Here is a 13,853-nt window from a genome sequence, read left to right as displayed (position 1 = left end):
TCACTCTCCTCTTTCATTTTCATTAAGAGACTCTTTAGCTCCTCTTCACTTTCTGCCATAAGGGTGGTGTCATTTGCATGTCTGAGGTTATTGATATTTCTCCCTGTAATCTTGATTCTGGCTTGTGCTTCATCCAGCCCAGCATTTCACATGATGCACGCTGCATAAAAGTTAAATAAGCAAGGTGACAATATATGGCCTTGATATAGTCTTTTCCCAATTTTGAACCAGTCCATTGTTCCATGTCTGGTTCTAACTGCTGCTTCTTGACCTGCATACAAGTTTCTCAGGAGACAGGTAAGGTGGTCTGGTATTCCCATCTCTTTAAGAATTTTCCTCAGGTTGTTGTGATCCACACAGTCAAAGGCTGTAGTGTAGTCAATGAAGAAGAAGTAGATGTTCTGCTAGAATTCTCTTGCTTTTTCTATGACCCAACAGATGTTGGCAATTTGATCTCTGGTTCCTCTGCCTTTTCTAAATCCAGCTTGAACATCTTGAAGTTCTCGGTTCACATACTGTTGAAGTCAAGTTTGGAGAATTTTCAGCATTACTTTGCTAGCCTGTGAAATGAGTGAATTGTGTGGTAGTTTGAACATTCTTTGGCATTGCCTTTCATTGAGATTGGAATGAAAACTGACCTTTTCCAATCCTGTGGCTACTGCTGAGTTTTCCAAATTTGCTGGCATATTGAGTACAACACTTTCATAGCATCATCTTTTAGGATCTGAAATAGCTCAGCTGGAACTCCATCACCTCCACTAGCTTTCTTTGTAGTGATGCTTCCTAAGCCCACTTGACTTCGGACTCCAGGGTGTCTGGCTCTAGGTGAGTCATCACACCATTGTGATTATCCGGGTCATTAAGATTTTTTTCCTATAGTTCTTCTGTGTATTCTTGCCACCTAGGATATTTTAGACGACTTAGACTTAATTGTTATTTATAAAGAATCCCATCCAAAAGCAGCAGACTTCACATTTTTCTCAAGTGCACACAGAACATTCTCCAGGATTGACCACATGCTGGGCCACAAGGCAAGCCTTGGCAAATTTAAGGAAATCGAAATCATATCAAGCTTCTTTTCTGATCACAGTGCTATGAGATGAGAAATAAACTACAAGGAAAAAACCTCTAAGAAACACAAACACATGGCAGCTAAACAATATGCTACTAAACAACCACTGGTTCACTGAAGAAATCAAAAGAAAAAAAAAAAAAAAAACCTACAGACAAATGAAAATGCAAGCACAACAGCTCAAAACCTACTAGATGCAGCAAAAGTAGTTACAATACAATCTTACTTCAAGAAACAAGAAAAAATTTCAAATTGACAACTTAACCTTACACCTAAAACAACTAGATAAAGAAAAACAAACAAAACCTAAAGTTAGTAGAAGGAAGGAAATCATAAAAGTCAGAGCAGAAATAAATGAAATAGAAACAAAGAAAACAATCACAAAGATCAATGAAACTAAAAGCTGGTTCTTTGAAAAGATAAACAAGATTGATAAACCTTTAGCCAGATTCATTAAAAAAAAAAAAAAAACAAATGGAGAGAACTCAAAGCAGTAAAATTAGAAATGAAAAGAGACTACTATGAACAACTGCATGCCAATAAAATGGACAACCTGGAAGAAATGGACAAACTCTTGGAAAGGTACAGTGCCCCCAGACTGAACCAGGAAGAAACAGAAAGAAAATATGAACAGATCAGGCACAAGCACTGAAATTGAAACCATGATTAAAAACCTCCCCAAAAACATAAATCCAGGACCCGACAGCTTCACAGGCTAATTTTATCAAGCATTTAAGAGAACAGTTAACATCTATCCTTCTGAAACTGTTCCAAAAGGCCACAGAGGAAGGAATACTTACCAACTCGTTTTAAAGCAAAGATATGACAAAAAAAAAGGAAGAAAACTAGAGACCAGTATCACTGATGAACATAGATGCAAAACAAATACTAGCAATCCATATCCAACAACACATTAAAAAGATCATACACCAGGATCAAGTGGGATTCATCCCAGGGATGCAAGGATTTTCAACATCTGTAAATCAATTAAATTGAAGAATAAAAACCATATAATCATCTCAATAGATGCAGAAAAGGCTTTAGACAAAATCCAGTGCTCATTTATAATAAAAACTCTCCAGGCCGGCGGCGGCCGGGCGGGCTATCGCGGACTCCGCTTCCCGGCGCGCCGCGCCAGGCGGCGGGCCGGCGGGCAGAGGGCGGGTCGACGCGGGTGGCCCGGACGTGAGGCCTGAGCGGCGCTCTGCGCCGGGCCGCGCGCGTCCTGCCGCCTCCGAAATAAATTATTAAAAAAAAAAAAAAAAAACAACTCTCCAGAAAGTGGGCACAGAGAGTACAAACCTCAACATAATAAAGGCCATATATGACAAACCCACAGCTAACATCATACTTAATGTGAAAAGCTGAAAGCATTCCCTCTAAGATCAGGAACAAGACAAGGATGTCCACTCTCACCACTTTTAATCAATATAGTTCTGAAAGTCCTAGCTACAGCAATCAGAGAAGAAAAAGAAGTAAAGGGAATCCAAATTGGAAAATAAAACGTTAAACTGTCACTGTTTACAGATGATATATTATACACAGAAGATCCCAAAGATGCTACCAGAAAATTACTAGAAGTCATCAATGAATTTGGTAAACTTGCAGGTTACAAAATTAATACACAAAAAGTCTGTTGCATTTCTATACACTAACAATGAAAGATTAGAAAGAGAATTACAAGAAGCAATTCCATTTACTATCGCATCAAAAAGAATAAAATACCTAAGAATAAACCTACCTAAGGGACAAAAGACCTGTACTCCCGAAACCGTTAAGATACGGATGAAAGAAATTGGACGACAAACAGATGGAAAGATATACCATGTTCATGGATTGAAAGAACTCATATTGTTAAAATAACTATACTACCCAAAGCAATCTATAGATTCAATGCAATCTCTATGAAATTACCAATGGCATTTTCCACAGTACTAGAACAAAAAATTTCAAGATTTGTATGGAGATACAAAAGACCATGAACAGCTAAAGCAATCCTGAAAAAGAAAAACAGAGCTGGAGGAATCAGGCTCCCTGACTTCAGGCTATATTACAAAGCCACAGTCAACCAGACAGTATGGTACTGGCACAAAAATAGGAATAGATCAACAGAACAGGATAAAAAAAAAAAAAAAACAGAAATAAGCCCATGCACCTATAGTCAATTAATCTATGACAAAAGAAGCAAGACTACACAATGTGGGAATGACAGTCTCTTCAATAAATGATGCTAGTAAAAATGGAAAACCACATGTAAAAAATATTAGATCATTCTTTGACCCCATACACAAAAATAAGCTTAAAGTGGATTAAAGATCTAAATGTTCAGCTGGACACTATAAACTCTTAGAGGAAAACATAGGCAGACCACACTCTGACATAAATCACAGCAATGTCTTTTTTAACTCATCTCCCAGACTAATGGAAACAAAAGCAAAAATAAACAAACTGGACCTACTTAAACTCAAAAGCTTTTACACAGCAAAGGAAACAATAAACAAAACAAAAAGACAACCCACAGATTGGGAGAAAATATTTGCAAATAATGGGACTGATGAGGGATTAGTTTCCAAAATTTACAAAGAGTTTATGACATTTAATGGCAACCCACTTCAGTATTCTTGCCTGGAAAATCCTATGGATGGAGTAGCCTGGTAGCCTACAGTCCATGAGTTTGCAAAGAGTCGGACATGACTGAGTGACTTCACTTTCTTTCTTTCTTTATGACATTTAATAGCATCAAAACAAACAACCCACTCAAAAATGGGCAGAAGACCTGAATAGACATTTCTCTACAGATGGCCAACAGGCACATGAAAAGATGTTCAAAATTGCTAGTTATTAGAGAATGCAAATCAAAACTACAATGAGATATCACCTCACACTAGCCAGAATGGCTATCATCAAAAAATCCACAAACAACAAATGCTGGAGAGGGTGTGGAGAGAAGGGAATGCTTCCGTGCTGTTGGTGGGAATGTAAAATACAGCCACTACAGAGAACAGTATGGAGGTTCCTTAAAAAACTAAAACTATGAGCTACCATATGACCCCGCAGTTCCACTTCTGGGCATATACCCAGAGAAAAACATGGCCTGAAAAGACACATGCATGCCACTGTTCATTGCAGCACTGTTTACAATGGTCAAGACACGGAAACAATCTAAATGTCAATTGACAGAGGAATGGATAAAGAAGATGTGGTACATATATACAATGGAATATTACCCAGCCATCAAAAAGAATGAAATAAGGCCATTTGCAGCAACATAGATGGACCTAGAGAGTGTATACTGAGTGAAGTAAGTCACACAGAGAAGAAATATCATATGACATCCCTTATGTGTGGAATCTAAAATGATACAAATGAACTTACTCACAAAACAGAAGGAGACTCACAGACTTAGAAAACAAACTCATGGTTGCCATGGGGAAGGGATAGTTAAGGACTTTGGGAAGGTCATGTACACACTGCTATATTTAAAACAGATAACCAACAAAAACTTATTGTATAGCACATGGAACTCTGCTCAATGTTATGTGCCAGCCTGGACAGAGGGGGATTAGGGGGAGAATGGATATATGTATACATATGGCTGAGTTCCTTCACTGTTCACCTGAAACTATCACAATATTGTTAATTGGCTATATCCCAATACAAAATGTTTTTGGTGTTAAAGAGAGAGAGAGAGAATCTGCATGGTTCATAAATTTAAAAAGGTTAAAACTTAAAAAACAAACACCCTCATTATGAAGTTCAAGTCCCTCAGCCTCCCTAACTGAAGAATCCTAATGATACTGAGGTCCATACTAAGAAAGTACTGGACATGAGTCCCAACATCATCCTACGGACTTATGATTGATGATCTGGGGCACTAACCTTCTGGTCTTTTCAGCAAAAAAATCCCTTTGAGCAAATTCCAAAATGAGTCTCTTATAGCTAATATCAGATTAGCCAGAATTTTTTTTTTTCCCACGTAAGGTCACTCAGATGAAAGGGGAATAAATACTTCTGTCCTACATTGATATTTGCAGAACAGCAGATATTATGGATGCTAGGTTGCATCTCAATGTTCAACCTTCACTGAGAGATACACTTTTATAAATTATGAAAACTATGTTTGTAAATAGAGAAGTGAATTGTGGACATAAAATGGTCATGCCATTTGCTTAATGGCACTGGGCAGCATTTATGTCATAATGACAAATTCATGACTAGTAATATATATAAAATAAAATTTTCTTTGCAGTAAAAAAAAAAAAAAAAAAGAAATTCAAGAGTTTTAATGGACACCAGAAAAGCAAAGTTTTTAATAAAATAAGTAAGTACATTAAAATGAACAGCTAAGAAACCCTACGGATATGGAGAACACATGGGACAGAATCTCTTGCTTTCAGTTCTTTTGTCTTTCCTTGAATGGTTCATTCTTATTTCATAGTCAAGTGTTCAGAGAGCCTTTCAATGCCATCTGAAAAGCAAGATCCCAAAGAGTAAAATCTCTGGTGTCAAGTTTTCTTTACACAAATTCAAGACAACAAAAGACCTAATATTTCATTTTCTTCACCTTTAAAACAAGGATAGTGATGGTACCTTTCTCACAGGGTTGCTAAGAGGACTAAATGTGACAGGCTGCTGAAGCTAAGGGTCTGGACCTTTGGCACTATTCAACGTACGAGAATTCTTACTATTCTTGCCATTTCGTAGGAAAAGAAAAAGGACCAGTAAAATAGGAAGATATTCTATTTCACTAGTGTTCAAGGAAATACACACCGATTAAAGTTCAGATGATAAAGAAAATGTTCACCCGAACAATAAATGTCTAGCATAAACGTGCTAACATTACCGTACTAGACGTTTTTCCTGCCAGCAGATCAGTAAAAGGTACACCTACAGATATTTTACAACCTGAAAAATTAATACTCTATCAATCATTTCAAAAGAGAGCCATCAATTCCTGGATAATGAACATCTAAAATCATGACAGCCTTCAGCCTGGAAATTCTGGTGACTCTCTGATTAAGGATCAAATATCTGTGGTTAGGATGGAGTTCAACAAGTCTGTAAAAGACAGAAGCACTTTGCTACAAAATGTGTCTCTAGGATGTTGAAACTCAAGCCAGATAAGGAGTAAGCCCCCAGATCCTGCCCTATGTAAAGAGTCTCTGCTGCAGACCAAAGCCTCAACAATGGCTGCTCCCATCTCCATGCTCTGAGGAGCAACTCGGAAATCAGTACTATAGAAATTTCAACATCTTGGCATGAATCTATAATTAAGATTCACGTAACTTATAATAGCTTGACCAAACAACAGCAATATTGGTCAAGATAGCCAAAAATGAAATTTCCATCTCTCAAACTAGAAAAGAAAGAAAAAGAGAGAAAGAGAAAAAGAAATTACAGACACAAAAATTTGATTATTTAAGAATTTCAACATAATTTATTTTGTTCTTTACCATTTTTGTGATTGTACTGTATACTTACTGCACTAGTACCTGAGCTAGGAATTATATTTGTATATATCAACTTCCCAGGGGTCTGTTATTAGAATACACAGTATACACTGTCTATAGTATAATATAGCAATTCTAGAATATAACACATCATTATATAAGTTAATGATAAAAAATAAAATCTGTCTTAAAAATCTGTCAAATGAAACTCAAATGAAATTGAGACGTCTAAGGGCTGCAAAGCAGTCTGGAAATTCCATGTTATTATACTTTTCACATATATCAGACACAGTAGCAGATACAAAGAGAAAAAGAAATTACGGCATGCGGATCCTCTCTGGGCAGCTTTCTCCAGGCCCCTATGAATATGGTCATACATTCTATGGTCACACAGACTGATTTGCCAAGCAGATGGGATGAGGGATCACCCACTTCAGTGTGTGATTCTCAAATATCTTTGTTCAAGGCATTTTCACAGTCTACATAACTTATCTACTGGTGTCTTTTATTTACTGTACACAGTATGTACTGTGTGCTGCAGTCCACGGGGTCGCAAACAGTCGGACACAACTGAGCGACCGAACAGAATTGAACAGTATGTACCAGGCACAATGCTAATAACTTTATATATATTATTTCAATACCCACAACTTTACGGCAGATGCTGATATTTTTATATCCATTTTAGAGGTGAGGAAACTAATACCCAGAAAGCTTAAGTAATTCCCTCAGGATTGGAGTCATATTAGTATCCAGACCTAACGACAGACCTCAAACTCCTAACCACTTCACTGTGGGATCCTGGCTGAGGTTTAAAAATATCTAGTTAAAGACCTCTACATGGTTCTGACTTAAATATTGCCATTAAAACAATAAAAATTTCTAAGTACTATTCCTTATCACTCCTTCTATTTCCATTATAAAGAACACAAACACATATACACTCAGAAAGGAAGAGACAAAAACTCCAGATGGATACCCACTTCCTTATATAGGATCTTCCTTGTATAGTAGTGGGTGAATGGATGGGGCTGATGAAAGAGGTACCTTTTCTGCGATGCCGTTTTCTGTTGTATATATTGCCATGAGCTCGGTGTCTTCATTGTCCTGTTCACCACTGGATGTGGCCCCTCCATTGATCACCACCTGAAGAGAAACAATTCATTCAGAGGTTTGTTTCACCCTATACCACTCTGTTGTATAAAAATGTTTTCCCTCAAAGAAAATAACTGCATGAATTCCCCTATCAGACTAGCCAAGTTTTAAGTTTTCTTAAATGAAGCTCCTGACATACACATATGCACCAGGGACCACACATGTTTCTGATGGGAATGCATCATGTGTCCTATAGAATGAGGATACGTGAATGGGAGTCAGCTGAAGGACACCAGAAATGGAACGCTCTGAGGAACTATAAGGGGCAGGACCCCAGCAGCCTCTAGGGACAAGGGAGGCTTGGGTGTGAGGACAATGCTACAATTTCTGAGCAGGTGAGAAGCATCCTGAGCGGCCTTGGTTAAGGTCCTTTCCCAATGCCAGATTAACAACTTCTATGTCCCTACAGGGAAGAAATGTATGCCAGTTCGAGCAATTCATGCACTGCTGTTACCCTCATTTACTAATTTATATTTCTCACAGCAATTAAATAAACTAGCCCACTGGTATGTCCACTTCTTTGTGGCACTGAGGGGATGTGGATAGGTAGTGGCTGTCTATGACAACAAAATTGAGTTTCTAGACCCTCAAGATAAGGACTAGAAGTTATCCTGAGATTCAAAGAAAACCTGGCCACTTGGTAGGTCATGACCTTCTTCATGCCTACCCTTGGTGAGGTGCAACTTAGGTCCTGGCTGACTGCAGCAAATATCTGAAAATATTTTCAGTCTTTAGCTTAGTGATTCCATTTTTTAAAAATTATCTTGAAAAAAATAATACTGAAAGTGATTTTATGTGTGAATAACAACACAACTACATTTTTTAAATACTGAGGAAAAAAAGAAAAACTACATTAAAAGTTTAAATTCTAGTGTGATAAAATACACTAAGGAGATGTAAAAAGATGAGTGATGGTGTAAGAGAAAACAGGGCAACACATAACAAATGATTGGTACTAGTAATTCAAAAAGAATACCTACAAATAACCCAAAGGATAGGAATCTATCCATAGGAAAAAAAAGTAAAATATCCAATGAGACAAACAAAAACCCGTTCAACCTTAGCTAAAACTACAAAAGTTACAAAATATAATTTTATTTTTTAACATAAATCAGGAGGAAATTTTAAAAGAGGAATCTGGTGTTGACCAGGGCGTAGAGAGATTATGTTCCTGGTGGAATGAGCTTTCTGGAGAGTAACTTAGCACTGGGATTTGAAATAGGCATTTTCTTGGAGCCAGCAATTTTACTTACAGAAACTTATCCTCCAGAAATATCTATGCAATATATATGTTCACAGTTGATGACTACAGCATTACTTAAAATGCTGAATACTTGGAAAACCATAAATGTTTATCAAAAAGTCATTGTTAAAGTATCATGTATCTATTTCAAGAATAGCATTCAGCCATTAAAAAAATTTTTTTGGCTACGCTGCACAGCCTGCAGGATCTTAGTTCCCCAACCAGGGCTTGAATCTGGCCAACAGCAGTGAAAGTAACAAATCCAAAGCACTGGACAGCTAAGGAATTCTCAATATTCAGCCATTTTAAAGAATAAAACGGACTTTCCCGGTGGTCCAGTGGTTAGGAATCTGCCTGTCAGTGCAGGGGACATGCGTTTGATCCCTGATCTGAGAAGATCCCATGTGCTGCGGGGCAACCAAGCCTGTTGTGCTGCAACTGCTGAGCCTGTGCACCCTAGAGCACTGCAACAAGAAAAGCCGCTGCAATGAGAGCCCTGTGCACAGCAACTAGAGAACAGCCCATACCTGACAAAGAAGAGAAAGCCGACACAGCAACGAAGACCCAGCACAGTCAAAAATAAATAAATGATAAAATAAAATAAAAAATAGAAGCATAAAACTGATGCACTGACAAGGAAACAAGTCCAAGAAATTCTGTTGGTTTTTTTTTAAGTCACAAGTATAAGCCTACAATTATCCGGATTATGATAAAAAAAAAAAAAACAATTTTAATACCCTCTCTATCTCTCCAAAATATGTGGGAAAGGATCCAGAAAAGTCAAAATCACTAATAGGCTGCCCTCAGGGCAAAGAGTCGGAGAAGGCAATGGCACCCCACTCCAGGACTTTTGCCTGGAAAATCCCATGGACGGAGGAGCCTGGTAGGCTGAAATCCATGGGGTCGCTAAGAGTCTGACACGACTGAGCGACTTCACTTTCACTTTCCACTTTCATGCATTGGAGGAGGAAATGGTAACCCACTCCAGTGTTCTTGCCTGGAGAATCCCAGGGACGGGGAAGCCTGGTGGGCTGTCATCTATGGGGTCGCACAGAGTCAGACACGACTGAAGCGACTTAGCAGCAGCAGCAGCAGGGCAAGGAGTAATGATAGGCACTTTTCATTCCCAACCCTTCTGGACTAGGATCCAGAAGGATCTGGATCCTTTTTTCTCTTTTGGCTGTGCTGGGTCTTCGATGTAGCATGCAGGCTTCCTCTAGCTATGGTGTGCAGGTTTCTCATTGCAGTGGCTTCTCTTGTTGCAGAGTATGGGTTCTAGGGAGCATGGGCTCAGTAGCTGCAGTGCAACAGGCTTAACTGTCCCAAGGCGGGTGAGATCTTCCCAGACTAGGGATCAAAGCCGTCTCCTGCACTGGCAAACAGATTCCCAACCACTGGACCATCAGGGAAGTCCTGGATCTTTTATAATCAGTACACATTCAGGTGTTGTTTGTACACTGCTTTTTAAAAGGGCTAATATAAAAGGCATACACCAGTATACCAAAATAGTAACAGTGATTGCCTTTAATCAATGGAGCCATTTTTACCCTCTTTTTCTCTTTACAGATTTTGGTAATTTTCCACAATGGAGACAATTTATTTTTATAACAGGGAAGACTTTAAAAAGACTAAATAAAGATCTGAGCAGCATGGCTTGGCTAAGGCAGTCCAGAGAGATTTCAATCCACCTATTTCTGCAGTTGAAGAAATAAGGCCACAGAAAACTTTAATTTCTTATTCAAGGTCATACAGATTATATAACCCAAGTATAAGGCTAGTTTCAAAGTATTCCAAAAAAATCTCAATTCACTAGTATATAATTCGTACAGTATAAAATAGTCTTAATTCAAATAAAAAATTGCTTTTAAAACTACCTTTAAGTCATGCTATGGCTTTTTACACAAGACAACTGGGTTTGTGACATTTCTTTGCCTACACAACTAGCTGCCAGCAGGATACATCTCCCAGCCAAGTTTAAGTCCACAACATGAAACTCTCACTACTATAAAGAACCATGTTCCAACCATGATCCAAACTCCATATTTTCCAATGAATCAGCTCTTCGCATCAGGTGACCAAAGTATCAGAGCTTCAGTTTTAGCATCAGTCCTTTCAATAAATATTCAGGGTTGATTTCCTTTAGGACTGAGTGGTTTGATCTCCTTGCTGTCCAAGGGGAAAATCTTTCAAGCTAGGTTGCAGCAGTACGTAAACCAAGAACTTCCAGATGTATAAGTTAGATTAGACAAGGCAGCAGAATCAGAGATCAAATTGCCAGCATCTGGTGGATCACAGAAAAAGCAAGGGAGTTCCAAAAAACATCTACTTCTGCTTTACTGACTACGCCAAAGCCTTTAACTGTGTGGATCACAACAAACTCTGGAAAATTATTAAAGAGATGGGAATACCAGACCTCCTTACCTGTCTCCTGAGAAATGTGTATAGGACAAGAAGCAACAGGTAGAACTGGACATGGAACAATGAACTGGTTCAAAACTGCAAAAAGGAGTACATCAATGCTGCATATTATCACCCTGCTTATTTAACTTACATGCAGAGTACATCATGCAAAATGCCTGGCTGCATGACTTATAAGCTGGAATCAGGATTGCCGGGAGAAATATCAACAACCTCAGATATGCAGATGATACCACTTTAATGGCAGAAAGTGAAGAGGAACTAAGAGCCTCTTGATGAAGGTCAAAGAGGAGAGTGAAAAAGCTGACTTAAAACTCAACATTCAAAAAAACTAAGATTATGGTATCTGGTCCTTCACTTCATGGCAAATAGAAGGGGAAAAAAAACGGAAACAGTGACAGACTTTATTTTCTTGGGTTCCAAAATCATTGTGGATGGTGACTGCAGCCATGAAATTAAAAGATGCTTGCTCCTTGGAAAAAAAATTATGACAAAGCTAGATAGTAGATTAAAAAGCAGAAACATCATTTTGCCAACAAAGGTCTGTATAGTCAAAGTTACAGTTTTTCCGGTAGTCATGTACAGATGTGAAAGTTGGACCAGAAAGATGGATGAGTGCCAAAGAGCTGATGCTTTCAAACTGTGGTGCTGGAGAAGAGAGTCTCTTAAAAACATGGAGATCAAACCAGTCAATCCTAAAGGAAATCAATCCTGACTATTCACTGGAAGGACTGATGCTGAAGTTCCAATACTCTGGCCACCTGATGGGAAGAGCCAACTCACTGGAAAAAACCCTGATTCTGGGAAAGACTAAAGGCAAAAGGAGAAGGGGGCAACAGAGGATGAGATGGTTGGATGGCATCACTGACTCAATGCACATGAGTTTGTTGAAACTCCAGGAGACAGTCAAGGACAGGGAAGCATGGCGCGCTGCAGTTCAAGAGGTTGCAAAGAGTTGGACACATCTTAGTGACTGAACAACTAAAATTAATACATGACTTTTTGTTATAATTAAAGTGACCAGATATCAACCAAACCAGGACCCTTGTGAGCATAAAGGGGAGATGTATCAACAAGTATGACTTGTCTTCTAGCAGCCTACTTCTGCTAGAAGACAAGAGGGAAAAGACCTCAGACGACTGCGTGACTTCACTTTCACTTTTCACTTACATGCACCGGAGAATGAAATGGCAACCCACTCCAGAGTTCTTCCCTGGAGAATCCCAGGGATGGGGGAGCCTGGTGGGCTGCCGTCTCTGGGGTCACACAGAGTCAGACACAACTGAAGCGACTTAGTAGCAGCAGCAGCAGCAAAGGAATCAATCACGGCTTTCCTGACTATATATGAACGTGAACACAAAGCATAATGAAAGAATACAGAATTAAAGATTCTGCTCTATCAATTCATTACTTCCTCACACCAACTTAAAAATGTTCCTGTCTGTGTGTCTCTTACTTCAGCAAAAGGGGCCACCATACACCCAGGTGGCCTATCCCAACCTCCTCAAGTCATTCCTGACTTCCTATTGTATACCCTACCACCCACACTTAAGACAACACCAAATTTGGTCACATCTGTACCTTTAGCGCCTCTCAAAGCTGCCTGTTCCCGATCTACCCATCTTTCCTCTTAGGAAAGATGGACCCTAATTCCATCTTATGACCTAATTCCAAGGACCCTAATTCCCAGTTGCCTGACCTCAGCAGGACTGCCAAGCCCAAATGCCTTTTCAACATCTTATGCCTCAGAGCTCATGAGGCATCAGCCTTAATTCCCTCTTTACCCCATCTTAGGACCACGGCACATCACTACAGTCACTCTCGCACAAACCTTCACTGTCCTCTCTGGTGCTCACCTGGCTAAGTCAAGTCATCCATCCTTACTCTTCATCCAGCTTACTTTTGCAATGCCTTCCTCACTGGCTGCTTATGCACACCAAGGAGAATGTCATTCTCCCGCTCAAACAATGACCTCTCTTGACGTCTCCCTCCCACCTAAGCTACCACTCCTTCCTTCTCCCTACTGCTGGTCCTCCTCAGCTTCCATACTTCCAACCACCACATCTCTTCAGTGCAGGGTCCGCAGACACTCTTGCTCTCTTAGGGGCATCTATCCCTAGGAGATACCATCTAATCCCTTGGCTTTACACCATCTCCACACTGCCCACATGCAGGGAACAGCTTCAGCCACACCGCTGCCCTTACCTGCTTTCTATCCAGTGTCTCCATGGTCACACTAAACTCACGACTCCCTCTGCCTTGTACCATCTCAGTACTTGGCCAATTCATCTCGCAGATGCTCGGGGGGGAAACCTGAAGCCATCCTTGGTTCCTCTCTCTTGTTCCTACTCTCATCTAGTCCGTCAGCATCCAGGTCAGCTCTCCTCCAGTGCCCGACCACTTGTCACCACCCCTACACTGCTGGCACCCTACCTGGAGCCCTGTCAGCCCACCTGCTCTGTGGGAATCACCTCCCGACTGATCTTCTGCTTGCTTCTTCAGTTGGCTTCCCACT

The 13,853-nt window shown here is 39.7% G+C and overlaps 1 protein-coding gene across 1 annotated transcript in view; it reads right to left on the bottom strand.

Moving 5' to 3' along the window:
* Window positions 1–13,853, bottom strand: part of SLC23A2 (solute carrier family 23 member 2) — a 142,680-nt gene that overhangs the window by 64,011 nt on the left and 64,816 nt on the right. The window contains exon 3 of the mRNA XM_027559429.1: window positions 7,570–7,668. Within this exon, the coding sequence (XP_027415230.1) occupies window positions 7,570–7,668 (99 nt within the window). The remainder of the gene's footprint in view (window positions 1–7,569; window positions 7,669–13,853) is intronic.

This window comes from Bos indicus x Bos taurus, chromosome 13 (assembly GCF_003369695.1).
Source record: "Bos indicus x Bos taurus breed Angus x Brahman F1 hybrid chromosome 13, Bos_hybrid_MaternalHap_v2.0, whole genome shotgun sequence".
Lineage (NCBI taxonomy): Eukaryota > Metazoa > Chordata > Mammalia > Artiodactyla > Bovidae > Bos > Bos indicus x Bos taurus.
This window is presented reverse-complemented; position numbering and strand designations above follow the sequence as displayed.